This window comes from Onychostruthus taczanowskii, unplaced genomic scaffold, assembly GCF_017590055.1.
Source record: "Onychostruthus taczanowskii isolate IOZ18803 unplaced genomic scaffold, ASM1759005v1 scaffold11, whole genome shotgun sequence".
Taxonomy (NCBI): domain Eukaryota; kingdom Metazoa; phylum Chordata; class Aves; order Passeriformes; family Passeridae; genus Onychostruthus; species Onychostruthus taczanowskii.
The window spans coordinates 12,628,762-12,644,980 of record NW_024497629.1 but is presented as its reverse complement, the minus strand read 5'-3'; the positions used below and the strand labels follow the sequence as shown (position 1 = coordinate 12,644,980).

The following is a 16,219-nucleotide window of genomic DNA, read 5'->3' as shown; positions in this document are numbered from 1 at the left end:
ACTTTCTGCTAGGAGAGAGGTTAGTTGCTATAAAACCATCTTTGTGCCAACCTCTGCCTGGATTGTTCAAGAAGCACTAATGAACTTGATTATATTTTGTACTGGGTTAAAATGTAAGTTAAGGTCAGGATTTCAGGTTAGGTCATGCATCAAAAGTTTCTGTGATGTAACCTAAGAAGTCTTAGGGGGTTTTATTAAAGGAACTGTTTCTCAGTCCACCCCTCACTACATGATGAAGAAAGCACAGAGGAGGGATGAGATCACACCCCTTATGTACATAACTCAGCCTACTGATCTATTCAGCATACTGCTCAACAGGCTGATGGCTTTTGACTGAAATCTGGCCATATTCAACTAGCTTGCAAACAGCTCTGCTCTCATTCATAGAGCCAGGAAACAAGCCAGAGTCAATAATCGCTCACCCCAAGCTCAAGTTTCTTCTTATAACTCATATGTGTATTCTGAATACATTTTCTTTGTGTATTATAAGTGCATGAGCCAGAGAAAATTTTAAAGAAATAATTATACCATTCGAGTTCAAGGCTCTGCTCTTGACATACTCCATAAATGCTGTACTTTTGCTGCACAAGGGGTTCTCACTGACATCAGCAGAAAGATGTAGAACCAGGACTCTAAACCATGCCATTTCATCAGCAACTGACTAACTAAAATGCTCTATAGAAACTGTAAGGGAATTTGTGTTCCAGGTCAGGTTTGTATAAGAGCATTATTAAACCAAAGTCTGATTTACTGATGGTAAACTCACAGTTCATGTGTCCATTGTCAGCTCACACCAGTTTAAGGGGGTAAGGTGCTGCCACAAGGCTGGTTCAGCTGTGCCCAGTGCAGCTGGAGGGAGCCAGGCTCTGGGCACAGCCTGAGCAGGCACTCCACAGCAGGCTGGCCCTTGGGCAGTTTAAAGGTAGTCACCCTTCACAGAACTTTCTCCCAACTTTTAAGTGGTGAAGGGAAGAGATGCAGTATGTTGCCCAGACAACCTGTGCGAGATCCACCCTTACAGGCTTTTAAGACCAATCCGGATAAAGCAACCTGCTACAATCCTGCTTTGAGCAGAAGGCTGCACTGGAGACCTCCTCCAACCTCGGAGACCTCCTCCAACCTCAATTACACTACAGTCTTATGATATAAAGACTTGCCTGCCCTCCATGTATCATTTTGAGGAGGCTGGAAACACATGTCTCTCTCCTCTCCTGGGACAGAGCTCAACCTTGGAGGAAGATATCTCTGAGGAGCTAGGGCTCCAGAAAGAGTTCTCTGAAACTTTAATTGTATCCAGCTGGAGTCCTTAAAAAAAAAGTACCTTTTTCTCCATCCCAAAATATATGTAAATGCTAAGTAATCCACGGTCTGGACATAAAACATGTCCACATGTCCTGGTACTTATATATAAATGCTTTAGTATTACAGGTATGAGCAGCTTTGCAGGTATACTACAGCTGAACATCTTACAAATAGTACTAGAGTAACAATACTTTCTAGTTTCCAGCTCTTGAATGTTTAGAAATATTAATAAAAAAGCTATGGGCCATCATTACTTCATATGCTTATTTTAATTATAGCATGTTTTTGCTGTAACTATTTCATATATTACCATACATAGCACATGGACATGCACCCAGAAATGTACATACACACAGGCAAATGTAATTACAAGAAGTTTCTCTCTTCCTCTTTCAAACTTACTTGTTTCGAAGCCAGATAATTTCTGGTTTAGGATTGCCTTCAGCCCTGCAAGTGAAGTACACTGTATTCCCTGAGGTAACGTCCACATCCTGAGGCTCTGATGTAATTCTTGGCCTCTCTATATCAACAGTAAAACACACAAGGAACTCTTACTTATTTTAAAACTACTAAAAACTAGTAAATAAAAATATTTCCACATATCTTGTAAAAAATATTCTTCACAAATGTTTTGACTTAAAATATGTATATGCTTAGTCAGGATTAACTGCACTTTTCCCTGTGCAAAAGTGACTGTGGGATTTCTGACCTCCTTCATTGTTCCTTAGAACCTTTTAGCAGACTGGAAATAGATTGTGCAAATGTGTATTAGGTTCTAAAGCAGCTGTTTTATTTATTTGAACAGAGATTCAAATTGCCAATGAAAGAAAAACTTTAAAGCAGCAAGAAGAAGTGCCATTTAAAATAACTTCCCCTAGATAAGTATCAGTGCCTAGCCTGCCTCACAGAAGAATTTGTACAGCTTGCTTCCTGCAGTTTCCATATTCAGGTTCCTTAGATGTGCAAAGGACTGGTAGGATGCCATGTGCATTATTCTTGCACCAAATTCCCTTTGTCCTATTTTTTTCAAGAACCTTGTAGATGCTTATGGTCAGTTCTCTTGATTAGAATTATATCCAACACATAACCAAAAGGACAATTTACTTATTTTATACCTTGGCTTCATTACGTGAGTAGGCAAGCAAATGCTCATAGCTTGATGATAAATTTTGATTTCAGAACACAAGAGGTACTGGGCCAAGTCACAGGGTGCCCACGGGGCCAAGTTTTTACACCACTAGGGTGAAGGAATATATACCAACAAAAGGATTACAAAGGTGCTTTTCCATTAATCCTCACTGGCAGAGGATTCCAGCGCCTGTGTGAAGAACTCCTATTAATTATAGGTGAGTAAAAAAAAATTCAGTGACCCAACCCCAATTCCTACATCAAAAAATAATTTTAAAGGCCAGAACTGTGTCATCAGGGGAAATTCAATGAAGCTTATTTCTTTCCTTTCCTTCATATAGAAGGGAATAAATGACACCAAATAATATTAATGCAACACCACAGACCCTAGTTGACAATCCTTTTATGATCAGAACTGAAATATAAAAGGGAAAAATAAACGCCTTCAGGACAATCACCTTTCATTCTTCAAGGGGAAATTTCAAAAATGGTTATATTTGTTTCATTAAAGATAGGCTGAAGGGTAAAAGCAATCAATCCTGTCAGAAGCACAAAAAACCAGAAAAGGAACACAGAAAGATTTCTAGAAACAACCAATATTATCCAGAGGTGGTCAGTGTTAATAAACACAACAATAAATTCTAACTCCCCCCAATAATACAATTTAGGTACATGCAGCCCATTAAAAATACGCCATCAGGAAGCGGCAAACCCACCACAGTTCAATTCTTCTGGTGTTATTGTGGCCACCGATCTTCCCTGGATCCTCCGCGGGTACTCACAGGTGGCTGCTGCCTGAGCGTTACCCGACTCCGCGTACGCCTTCAGCAGCTCCGCCAGCCACAGGATCTCACAGTCGCAGTGCAGAGCGTTGGAGTCCAAACGCCTGCACAAAACAAGGAGCAGCCACAGCTCTGTTAGCAAGCCTCAGCCATTTCTCTAGGATCAACATGTTCTGTAAATGGAGCAATGCCTTTATCTGTGAATACAGACAACAGCCAACATGCAATACAGGTGATGTTTACTCGCTTATAGGCATTCTGGGAGTTTTTATTAGAAGAATGCATGTTATTTTTACTACCCAAAGAACTATCTATGTATATTATTTAGTCTACAAGACAATGATTACAAATAATCCCAATATAGGAAATAAACTTCAGTCAGCAACTAAAGAAAATAGATATAAAACAATCTATGCACATAAACAACGGGAGCACGGTAAAGAAAAAAAAAAATTAATATTTAAAACAATTACACCATAAAAGGCATTTACAAGGAAGATGGAAGATAAATATTGCAAGAGGAGATACAGTCTAATTGGGTTATTTAAGGTTTCATTAGTTCAATAATAATTCAATTTACTTACAGTCTCTTCATAGATTCTAAGTGACTAAATGTTCCAGGAATCAAATGAGCTATTCTGTTGTTATGCAAAAACCTATTAAAAACATAGAAATATGCATGTAATAATTCAGATTTTGTGAAGCATTAATTTAATTTACATAATTCTGGAAAGTTTTCAAGAGAAATGAATCAAAGGAAATTTAAGAAAAAAATTGAAGCTGTTCAGCAACTCATTGTCTGGTATTTTTTAAGTGGCTTCCAAGGTGTACTTGGGTATGTCCATGTGGGGAAAAAGAAGCCATAAGTAACTACAAGGAAGGGAGCTCATAAGCATTCAAATTAGAAATTAAAAGGTCCTAAATAAATAGTCTAGTTCTTCATTCATAACATTTATTTTAGGCCAAACATTGATCACAGATCTTTGGGAAGTAGTTTTGCAAAACAAAAATAAACCACAGGCAATGCTCACTTCTGCATGCCTCTAGGTCAGCCTCGCCAAAGTGCTCTTGGAAAGACTACGTAGTAGTTACAGTAAAAAAAAATGAATTCAAAGCCATCCATGGCAATGATAAAAATATTATTTTTTATTTTAAAATGCCTGATTTAATTCAAACAAGGAAGCAAGCTGCCTTCTAAATCTTACCCCAAGAAAAACAAACTTACAGCCTTTCAAGTTTTGGAAGATGAGTAAAGGATTCAGGTTCCAACGTTTCTATTTGATTAAAGTGCAGATACCTAAAAATATGTTAAACAAGAAGAAAAATACTGAAACAATTTTCTTGGTTAAATATTTTAAAGAACTTATTGTTTCCATAATGTTTACAGATCTAAATGGCCATAGTGACGTAGCAGCTTTTTTCTGTTACCATCTGAATCTCATACTTGAATCTGAGAAATAGAAGACACAACAAAGGCGTGTTTGTAGATCACTATATTGAGTGTGTGTGTGTACATATATAAGCAAAAAACCTCAAACATTACTTTGGAGATTTTGGAGATAATACTTTGAACCCTGTTTTGCCAATTCTGATGTTCATTGTATGAATGCCTGAAACAATTTATCATAAAAATAAAATCATTATTTTTTAATAGGAAAAATGTTAGAGGTCATTTAGAAAACATTTACAGTTTCCAGCACAATAACATTTTTAATGGCCAAATGTTTTCATTTCCATGAATGAAAATGTCAAAACATGCTGAGAAATTATCTTCTCTAGTCCACAAACACTAGCATTTAAAGCTGTGAATGTTCTCAAACCCAAATTTGTAATATAAACCCAAGTTTGACTAATTTGACTTTAGACAAAGGGCTTCCTAGCAACTGGTGCTGTTTGATGATCTCTTGATGCTTATGCAAGCTATTAACATTACCCAACAATAAATCTACACAGCTGTTAATGCTGTAAAATTGACAAAGTTAACATAACAAGACAATTAACCAGACTATTAACCTGTAACTATTGTGAAAACGGACTGCAAAGGCAGGATCATTCCAGCATCTACTATTTTGTGGAGCTACCCCTGAACCTTGCAGATGAGTACACAAGATGCAATGGATAAGACTGGCACAAGAAACTGTGAAAATTATTTATAGACTTTGGATCTTGATTATATCCAAAAGCATTCAAAACCCTTTAAGTTTCGTATTCGACCTCTGACAAACTCAGGAACCTCTGGAGAATGTGTATATACAAAAATCACTGTGGTCTGAAGAACCAAAAAGCCTGTCATTTGAAAACAGTAAGAACAATTCCGAGCTCAATATCTCCTGAAACACCAATCCCTCAGCATGACAAGGACAAGGACATGGGGACTGGCCCGTGCTGATCCAGATGGTGGCTGGGCAGAGAGAAAAGTGATGATTGCGGCCAGGCCCTTGCAGGGAGCCCTGGAAGGCGGGTGCAGGGGAAGCCAGGCACGTGCCTGGCAGCCTCCCAGGGCAAGCGCGAGCCAGCGAGCGATGCCAGGGAGCAGTGAATGGGGACCACAGAAAAAGGCAATAAATCAGCACGGGCGTGATCGAGCACATCAGAGTGTCAAGCCTGCCTACTGCCTGCAGTGCCACAGAGTGTCTTGAGCACAGAGTATGGTCCTGTTAGCCTGAAGAAACAAGAACCGCATCACCTTGCTGGGATGGCTGTTTTCATCTCCCCTTTAAAAATACAGGGTGATTTCTTCTAAATTAAAAAGACAGATCTCAAAGGAAGATATTTCCTGCAAGGTTCATGCAATTTGCCAGCAGATTGAAGAGAGACCTCAGAGAGGAAGGACTGGCAGGACAAGGACTGGGCATGGCCCAGCCAGGAGGTGGGCAGGCACCCCTTGCCAGGAGCCAAGGCTCTGCTCATCCACCTTCCAGGATCAGCAGCATTTGGGAGGGGCCAAGGCAAGGTGGGGATCACTGCAATGAAAGAGTACAAAGAGAAAAACCAGGCACAACTATGGGGTTTGTTATCTCTGAAGCATTTTTTGTTTCGGAAAAAAAGTTACAAACACTGCTTCTTTTGCAGGCAGCAGTGATTTTTTTCCTTTTAACTTTTTTAAGTTAAAAGGAAAAAAATCTTTCTTCTTGCATTTTTATGCCTCATGAGCACCCTGCAAACACATCTCTTTATATTCCAAATAAGTAAGCTCTTGTACTTTTTTAGCGTTGACAAGGCAAGATTTGTAGGCACCCTTATTTGAACAAAAATAACATTGGCAAAAGCAGACACATTAAATCACACAACCCCTTCTTCAGGGCCACAAATCAGGGTGAAATTAGAAAGAGAGAAAAAGAAAGAATACCTCTCTCAGATAGTTTAAGTAGTATATACATTGCAAAACTCCAAGCTGCAGCCCATAATGGCTGTTTAGTACTCAGGACTATTAGAATTACAGATGCAATCAATGTGTGCCTGACAAGTCATCTTGTTTTTCCAAAGAAATTTTAAAAAATATTTCTGTTATAAACCTTGCCTTGTTTACAAGCTCACACCATTGCAGATACAATAATTCAGGTGCTGAAGAACCTTTTAACAGCTAACTATACCTCATCAGATATCATGCTGTCTAAAGCAGCTAAAAAAATCGAATCAAGAAATCCAGCTGGAAAATACTCTTAACTGCTTCACAATAGTTGGGCTACACAAGTTAATTGGGTTTTGCAGGTCTTTAAATTATGATCTAAAAAAGTCCTGAGCAACTTATCATGCAATTTATTAACAGAACAAGGTGTTAAATATCTGGCCAAAACAATTTGTAATTCAAAATAAATAGATGCAGAAACAGGACTGCATTTTAAGTCTACAGTAAAGAGAATAAAAAAAAATCCTTGGCATTATGATCTACACTTTAATCTCATTTTATCACTTAGGTTTATCACTTTTATTATTTTCTTCTATGTACCACATTAAAGTTTTGTAAAGGTATATTTTAATATTTTAATTAATATGGTAATGTCTTGGACTTAAAATTCACTCTAAAGGTAACCATATTCAGGAAATACTCTCACACTGGCAATCTTTATAGGCATCTTTTGTGTCCAGAGTACAAAGCACTAAAAATAGTAGTATCATGTAATAAGTTAGATATTAAAAAGATTTTCAGAATGGAAATTGAAAGAAAATGCATACAAGAGTGATTTTTAAATACCTACATGTCTTTCTTTTTTAATTTTAAACTCACTACCTAGAATTAAATAAAAGGAAAGGAAATACTTATAGGGAAAAGAAGTCCAAATTAAACACCTCAAGAGGAAGATTAAGATTTCATTAAATAAGCATGATTGTCTTTCTTATTATTAATCTTGTAGGACAAAAGTTTACAGTAAAATTCAGTCCCAGTGGCATTTTTCACAGCACTAAATTTAGGATTATATCTTATGTAGCTTTGTAATTTTTGTAGGTGAGGACTTTTATTAAATAAGCCAATTGTTCTTTTTCTAATAGCATCATCGCATCTTTGGGGAAACACTTACCTACTAGCTGAGTATAATCTATGTTCCGAATATTTAAACAGCATGTTTGCCCTTTTGATTATTCGAATAAGAAGGGACAAACATATATGTTCCACATTTATCAAAGAGCTTTCCCTGCTCAGGGACAACAAGTAGCAGCCTTAAACCACAAGGAAAAATATTTAAATCTATGTTGCGATAATGATATAAAATATTGGAACAGGATACTTAAGGAGATTATGGAATCCTCACTGAAAACTTTTAAAATAAGGCTAGACAAGTATCTGTTTCCAGTTTGTTGTCCCTAGCTGATCTTATTGTAGAATAATAAGGACTAACTTCTCAAGGCCCCTGTCATAACTCTTGAGTTCCTTTGTTTGTTTATTAATTAATTATCTGGCATAGAGTCATGCAAAAATCAGGAACCTGTAGTATAAAACAAGAAAGTAAATAGCAACACTTCACAAATACTGAAAACTGTATTGAGGTAATTGGACTTAATATAACAAACTGTATCACTATATGCTAGTTAAGGTTTTTGTCTATTAATTCCCCCTAAATATGTACATGTGTACATAAACTACATCATAACTAATAACAGCTTATAAAGAACAAAATTAGTACATTAATAGAAAAGTTAAAAGAAAATGCATAAGTAGAATTAGGTAAACTGATTTAAAGAATTCCATTGATATTTGGGGATGCCATTAGTTAAATACTGGACAGTACACTTTTTGTCTCTGATACATACAACTCATAAGCTGAGAACTCAAAAATGTGACAGATATTTGGAAGGAAAGCAATGTATACACATCTGGAAATAGACTCCACTTAGAGCCAGATCTAGGGATCCAAACCCACGACCTCCCCAGCAGGGTATTTGTGACATTTCAGGTGGGATTCAGTTGTCAAGCCCAGGCACAGAGGCACAGAGCAGCTGTCCAAGCCCAGGCACAGCCTTCCTTGCCTTTCGGGTGTTCTGTCTGCCTTCCGGCTGCTGCTCTGAAAAAATGCAAGCTTCCTGCAGCTTTGTGCTGTCTGTGCCAGACCCAAACATATGTCTTGCAGATTTAACAGTGTCTAAACTGGTACTAAGCAGCTATTTTTCATCAGCTGATTCTCTCCCTTCATGCCCAGCCACAGGTGTGAAGGTAGGTGATGAAATATGTATAGCTCAGTGCGTTCAAGTACCTAAAACTGCCAATTTTTCTTCAGAATTTACCCTAGCAAAACCAGGTTTCAAGATCTGATTCAAAGATCTTATTCCCTTGGCAGAAATTTCCAAAGGAAAAGCTATTTTGACTACATCAGCAGCTAAGAATTCTGCTTCAGAGGTTTAAGGAGGAACCTGCCAACTGCAGTAAATACTTGGGGGTTTTATCCCTTATACATGCAACAGTACATTTAGGTTTTAGTTAGAGTAATTTAATTACATTTAACTACATTTCTTTTCTGGCAACACCATCAATCATCAAAAATGTGTTTACTTTGCTGTTTAGGTATTTTTAAAAGCAACTATCAGTTGAATTCTGCTTCACTGGAGTAGAAGAAATTGCTGTGAAACGAATCATTCCCTGTAATGTGGTCCACAGTGTCTACTTCTGAGAACTCTGCTGAGCACTGCAGCATTTGGCTGAGTTAACACAACCAGTAGCAAAATGTGTTCAATAACTTGCGGCCACAGAGACCTCAAATGCAGAAACATTGATTTAGTACTGTCAATACAGTTCAAAACTGAAACGAGCACACTTAGAAACTTGTTTGCCAAAGGTTAACTCTTGTGTTGTTAGCAGTTTTTCTCCAAAGCTAATGTGATAAAACAGACCCTGTAGAGTCAGAATGTATTTTTATGCTAAAGATGCATAAATGCCAAATCTCTCCTAAACTAAAAATCTCAAAGTGTGTTCTCCATTAAATTTATTTCTGTGCCTGCCACTGGCTTCATGTGTTCCTATTTTCCCTCCTGGCAAGCTCTCTGTTTAGAAGAGAAGCAGAAGAGCTCTAAAATTCTGTACCTGCCCCCATTCCCCAGCAGCTGCAGGTGCTGACATGGCACACAGGCAGGAATTGAGCAGTGACTCTGCCACACTCCATTTCCAACCTTTCCAGCTAGAGATGAGACTCAAGCCCTGAGTTTGAATCTCAATTTCATACTGAATAATGGGGATGTCTCAAAAGTTTGAGATTCAGCTGATACAGTGTGACATCACTGTGGGCATCATAGTGTGTGTGCCTCATAGTGGAAAAGTGCATTCAGAAGGTGTTAATATCCCAAACTGGTTTATGTTTTTCAGTAATAACACAGAACAACAGGAAAAAAGAACACAAGAAAAAAGGACAAATATTGCCACTTGCAGCATATGAGGCTTGTGGCATGGGGAAGAACGTTATTTTGGAAATATCAGTAATTCAATAAAGGGGCCTCCGTATTCCAAATTCTACACAGAAATTATGTATTGCTATTAGCATGCAAGTAAGCCCTACCAGTTGCTGTCAATATGGTGCAGTAATAATTTCTAGAGTAAAAGGAGAAGGAAGAGAAAGGCATTAAGGAAAAAAATTACATATTTATATACCTTTTATAATTAACACTTCCGTTTTACATGGAAGCTCCTCCTTCAAAAGGCATCTATTTCACTCTAAAAGAAGCCTGTATGATTTTGTACCCATATGAAGCGTCATTTGATTTAATATATACTCTGTGTCTACTAATATCCATTAGAGGTTTACAGTAACAAGGCAACTGGTATGTACAGAACACTTGTAATACACTAATACCTTTCAGGAGTTTAAAAATTTATATTCAGCTCCCAATTTATACACTACAAAACTCATTGGTTTACTACTGTTACTTGGTAGTCAAACTGTAAAACAACTACACATTTACAGCTTTTTCCTTTGTCTAAACATTATCACAATGAATGCAGAGCAATGCCTTCTGATCATAGAGTAATAGAATTGTTATGGCTAGAAAAGACATTTAGGATTTTCAAATCTAACCATCAACCTAGCACCACTATCATGTTCATCACTAAACTATGACCTCAAAGTGCCATATCCAGTCATTTCTTGAACGCTTCCAGAAGTGTGACTCCACTGCTTCCCAAGGCAGTTTCAATGCTTTACCACCCTCTCCATGAAAACATTTTTCCTAATACCAATCTAACCCTCTCCTGGTGCAACTTCAGACCATTTCCTCTTGTTACCTGGGAGAAGAGACCACTCCCCAGCTCATATAACCTCATTTCAAGTAGTGGTAGAGAGAAATGAGGTCTCTCCACTGAGCTTCCTTTTCCCCAGACTAAACAACCCAGCTGCCTCAGCTGCTCTTCACAGGATTTGTGCTCCAGCCCCTTCACTCACTTCACTGCCCTTCTCTGGACTCATGCCAGCAATTCAATTCTCTCCTATAGTGATAATAAAATAAAACATAGTTGAATTTAATGGAATCAATACACCTTGGTTTTGTCATGCTTAGGACTGTATTCTTCATTCTTTTTCAGTAGAAATTACTCTTCATTATACAGGAAAAGAAGTATGATTTTAATCGATCTTTCTGGAGGACATTACTGAAACATTCACATTGCAAAAGATGAACTTCCTTATTTTTTAAACATCTGTATCTTTATGTGGCAATGATTAATATAAATTATAGCATGATTTTTATTAAAAAAACTATTCTGGTTTCAAAGTATAACAAAAGAGAGTTGAACTTGCAGAGGCAAATTCAGCTTTAGTTATGCTGCATAAAACAAAGTAACTGCTGCAGTGAAAGGAAGTGAGATATTATAAAAACCTGCAGAAATGAAAGCAGAATCTATGTCTAAGCAATACACATTAGTTTTCAACATTTCCCACAATAATTCTCCTTTGTCAAAGCTATGCAACAATGTATAGGGACATCAGGAATGCAAATCACAAATAAAAGACAAACATAGAAATGAGGAATTTGACACAGAGATCAATTGTGGTTTTTTCACATGCAAATGATTATGGGGCTCTCTGCCCAACCCAGGGAGTGCAGACGTGCAGAGCATGCAGGTAGGATGTACGGATCAAGGCGTGCACTTTTCCTCTGCAGGGGAACCATGGAGATGACAGCACAGAAGAGAAAAGGCACTTACAGTTGTTCTAGAGAGGCAAGTCCTTTAAATGCTTGCCTGTCAATTGACTGGATTTCATTCTTGTACAAATAGCTGAAACAAGAAACAATCAGTAATATTAGTACACAAACAAGAGCTACATGAAGGTGGAAAAGAAGAATTAAGTTGACACGTGAAGACAGTTTTTCAACTACATATTAGAAAAAATAATACAAATCAAAAACTAAAAACATAAAAATATTCTGTCCTTGAGATTTCATCCCAAATGACTACCAGGAAAGACAAAAGTCTGGGGCCTTGAAGGCCCTGAGGCTAACACCCAGATGGACTTGGGCTTCCCAGTGCTCATGGCACTACTTACTGGATTTTTGTCCCTTGTTTTCTTGATTGGTTTGCCAAGTCAAAATAAATTCAACTCAGTGGGACAGAATTGCATTAGAAGTGCCTTTACCAGAACACACCAGGGACACCACTGGCCTCTTGTTTTCTTTAAAATATCTCATCTGAATACTGGTACAAATATTCAAATTAGGATAGAGTGAGTCTTTTATTGGACTTGGAAAATAAACAGTGAGAAATTTCTGTAACTCCGCCTGTGTCACCTTCAGAATAGTCACAAAAAATACAAGTGAGAATATTGATATCACATCTATAAAGTAGCACTGTATATTTGTTTTATCACTGTGTCGAAGATGGACATTAGGTCCCCATTGATACTCTATAATATAAACAGAATACACATGCAGAGTATCAGTATGATCACACGTGTTGTCTACACCTTTTTTATGGAATTAAAATAAATCAGGATGGATCAGTGTGTGTGCTCATGTTCATCATGCTCTTAGCAGCAAGGATGGTTTAGTGAGGGCGTATTGGAGAAAAATCACACAGTTTAGCTGATGACTACAGTTTCTGCATGGAGGCAGCAAATGAAAATACTTTGGGGGTTCAGCATCAGTCGCTCTTTTTGTGTTAGGATAGGCACAGGTTTGTGGTTAAGAACTTTTTCACAATTATTTGACAAGTTATTTGAAACTCAGTTAATCAGGCATGGGTTTCTATGGAAAAGGGATGAAGAGACTTTGTACCACAAATGACTTTATTAGCAGGCATCTTATTAGTAGTGGTTTTGGATTTTCTATTACAGTTTTCAGTAACTTACTGGAAATGTTGCAAACTCCTTTTGATGCAATAGAAAAAATACTGGCTCTGCTGGAGGTGGTGGCAGTTTTTACACTGATGTGACAATGGGCAACATTTCACAATAGGCCCTAACAAGGAAAGAAGTTGTACGTATTTGATATTCAACTAATGGCAACTTTGGGGAACAATAAGGAGTAGTATCCTTCCTTTGAATCTAAATTAACTTTTCCAATGCCCTGCTTGCTGACAATCCAACACATTAATATACACAAATTCCTGTGTGCTTTTTTGACATAGATATGCATCTGAATAAAAAAGCAGAGTTCTTCCAAGAACAGGTAACATGGAATAAAAATTTCAGAGGTTTTAAAAATACTCAAAACCAGAAAAAATTACTGTTATGTGAAATTACTGTAAAAACTTTAAAAATAATTTTAAAACAGTGATTTTATATGTGGAACTGGTTTTTATTCTATTTAAAAAAAATATTTCATGAGTATTAAAATATTTGTTTTGGCTCAATTTACCAATTCATTTGAGGATCGCAGTCATTACAATTTTCTCTCCTTAATTTTCCTCTCTGATATTAAATTCCTATCTTATTTTCCTTTGAGAATTTTAAACACACCTTTTCACTCCTTAGAAAAATCTGAGGACTGATCAGCCGAAGTGTTATTTATTTTTCTTAATGCACTTAATTCCATTTGGCAGTGTGGAAATCCCTCTTATTTCTGAGTACTAAACTTCTGGTCAGAGCAGAGAACCAAAGTAGGCTTAGATAGTTTTGAAAACCGCCCTCGGTTAATTATCTCCTTCTGGCATTTCAACAATTTTATTCAAAAAATCTGAATTAATCAGATTTTTTTTTAAATTATACCACAACCATTCATATTACCTTTATTTAATCTCTGCAGACAGAATAAGGCAGAGAGTGAAAACTGGAGTTGAGTTAGACTGGGATAATGGCTGTAGTACTGCAGATTTTACCACCACAATGCAGGGAAGGGAGCAGCCTTTACGAGTTCTTACCAAGCCACTGCAGTGAGACTTTATTTGGTATTTTTAGCTTTAAATGAGAGCTTTTTCAATTCTGACCAGAAAACCCTCAGCTGCAGGAAACTCAACCAGCCTCAGTCAACCATATCCTCCCTCCACACAGAAACCCCAGCAACCTCAGGGCTATATGTCCTATGACAAATGTGTTAACCAGACTTCCATTTAATTGTGTAGCTATTTCACTAAGGACAACAGAAAGAAAAACATAATTATTTGCCTAATGGACAGAGACATGACAGAATATAAAGTACAAATACGTATCATTCACAAAAAAAATTTGTCCCTCTGAAATGGTAGCATGCACATACAGTGTTATAGAAGTAAAAATTGTAAACACTGCTAAATTTTAACACACATTCTCAAAATTTGTCCGTTACATTATCAGAAAACAAATGTAGTACAATTAGGGAAAAAATGATTTATCATTTAATTTACCTAAAACTCTCTTACAAAACTGAATATTAGAATTTTATAGGAGATCAATAAACAGTGGATTAAGATGAAAAAATGATATGTTGTATTAAGACATTAAATTATTTTTGGACAATTAATAATATCTATTTTTAGAAATGTTAAAAAAAAAATAGAATTTTTTCCAGAAATGCAAGCAAGGCTGCTAGAGATCAAAGGTACTGGTCATACACTTAGGAAATCAAAAATAGGTAATCAGTTACCAGAAAATTTGGGAGGAAAAAGTAGCTTTAATTAACAAACCTGCTAGATTGTCTATGAGGATATTATTGGGAGGTTCTTTTTTTCTTTTTTTTAGTGGGTCATATTAAAAATCATGTGATTCAAGGAAAGTAAGATTCAGATATATTTGTTTGGAACTGGAGGGGAAAAAAAGGCAAAAAGTAACAGGCATTGCAGTGTTAAATCTCACAAGTAAATAAACACCCAAAGACAGGTTGACACAGGAACATGAAGGACAGTGGAACCAGCAACGCGAATTGCAAAGAAAAGAGATCTGGGACCACTGTAGGTGCCCAGAGTACCAAGCAACATGACCAAGACAGCGAGAGCGGCAGAAGGCAGGGAAGGAAATGAGACCTAATCTCAAACACATCATCTACCACTATTACTTCACTCACCAGACACAAAAGAAAACTTGCATACTCCCTGTTGGCATTTCTGGACCTTATACAGTCTCAATTACCATTTACCATATGCTCATCGTAATACTTTCATGTCTGTTTCCTCATCTATGCATTTCATACCCAGGCAAACATACAATGCTGTTGACAAAGTTAATTTCATTCCCCAGTTTTATCTCTTTCGCTTCCTTCTTGTTATCTTCTGGCTCATTGCTCTGTAAATGTCTAATACCTGTCCTCTTTATCTGGAAAGGTTTTTAATAGCTAACATATATTATATATTTTTCCATATCTCCTCCTGACTTCTTCCTTTTTAACTCACCTTCATTTTTTCCATTTCTGATTCCAAATCTTCTAGTATTCTACATGTTGAAATGGTAAAAATGTGCCTACCGTCAATTCCCAACTATCTTCTCTCTTGGAGAATAAACTGTCAACTTTTAGGCTTAGGAAGAATTATCCTATCATGTTTCCACAAATTTACTTGCATCTATATTATAAGGTTGGGAAGCTTACTAAGGAGCTTTATTGTCAAGATTGAGGTATATGGAGTAAAGACTGAGGTATATGGAGTAAGGACAGAAAAGCAGAGAAGCCGAAGAAAAAGAAAAAAAAAGTACCCTCTTGGTTTCACAACAAAACAATAATTACATTTCTTTCTTTCCAACCTTTAGTATATTAACACAAAACCAAATTATTACCACAAACAGCACAGCAAAATCACACAGAACTGCTTTCATAATTGCCAGAATTTCAATTGCATAAAGAACAAGATAATAAAAAATCCTAAAAAAAGGTTAAAAAATTATGTGCACAGTTTTGTTTTCATGATGTAAAGACTAACTTTTACAGTAATGAATATTTTCAAGGCAGAGAAAATTGAGAAAATATTACTCTACATCAAAATATGTTCTTCATACAGATAATTCTGGTAACATACACTCCTCATAAAACTCTAAGCTCAACTTCAGAAAGGAATAGTACAAAGAAGCATTTGAAAATCCTGGATTTAGATCCTGTCGAAAAAAATTTTTGCTGGAAAGTGCAAAAGGTGATCTTCAGCAGGCACACAGGAATGGATCTTAACATCTATCTCTCAGAGACTGGCTTTA

The 16,219-nt window shown here is 36.8% G+C and overlaps 1 protein-coding gene across 8 annotated transcripts in view; it reads right to left on the bottom strand.

Moving 5' to 3' along the window:
* PXDN (peroxidasin) overlaps positions 1-16,219 on the bottom strand; it is a 158,555-nt gene that overhangs the window by 111,847 nt on the left and 30,489 nt on the right. For all 8 annotated transcript variants that reach the window (XR_005953796.1, XR_005953798.1, XR_005953799.1 and 5 more), the window contains exons 4-8: positions 11,836-11,907; positions 4,438-4,509; positions 3,797-3,868; positions 3,147-3,316; positions 1,705-1,822 (exon numbers count right to left, since the gene is read on the bottom strand). Coding sequence is in view for 2 of the 8 variants with exons in the window: in XM_041419859.1 (XP_041275793.1) it covers positions 1,705-1,822; positions 3,147-3,316; positions 3,797-3,868; positions 4,438-4,509; positions 11,836-11,907 (504 nt within the window). In the remaining 6 variants the exon portion in view is untranslated. The remainder of the gene's footprint in view (positions 1-1,704; positions 1,823-3,146; positions 3,317-3,796; positions 3,869-4,437; positions 4,510-11,835; positions 11,908-16,219) is intronic.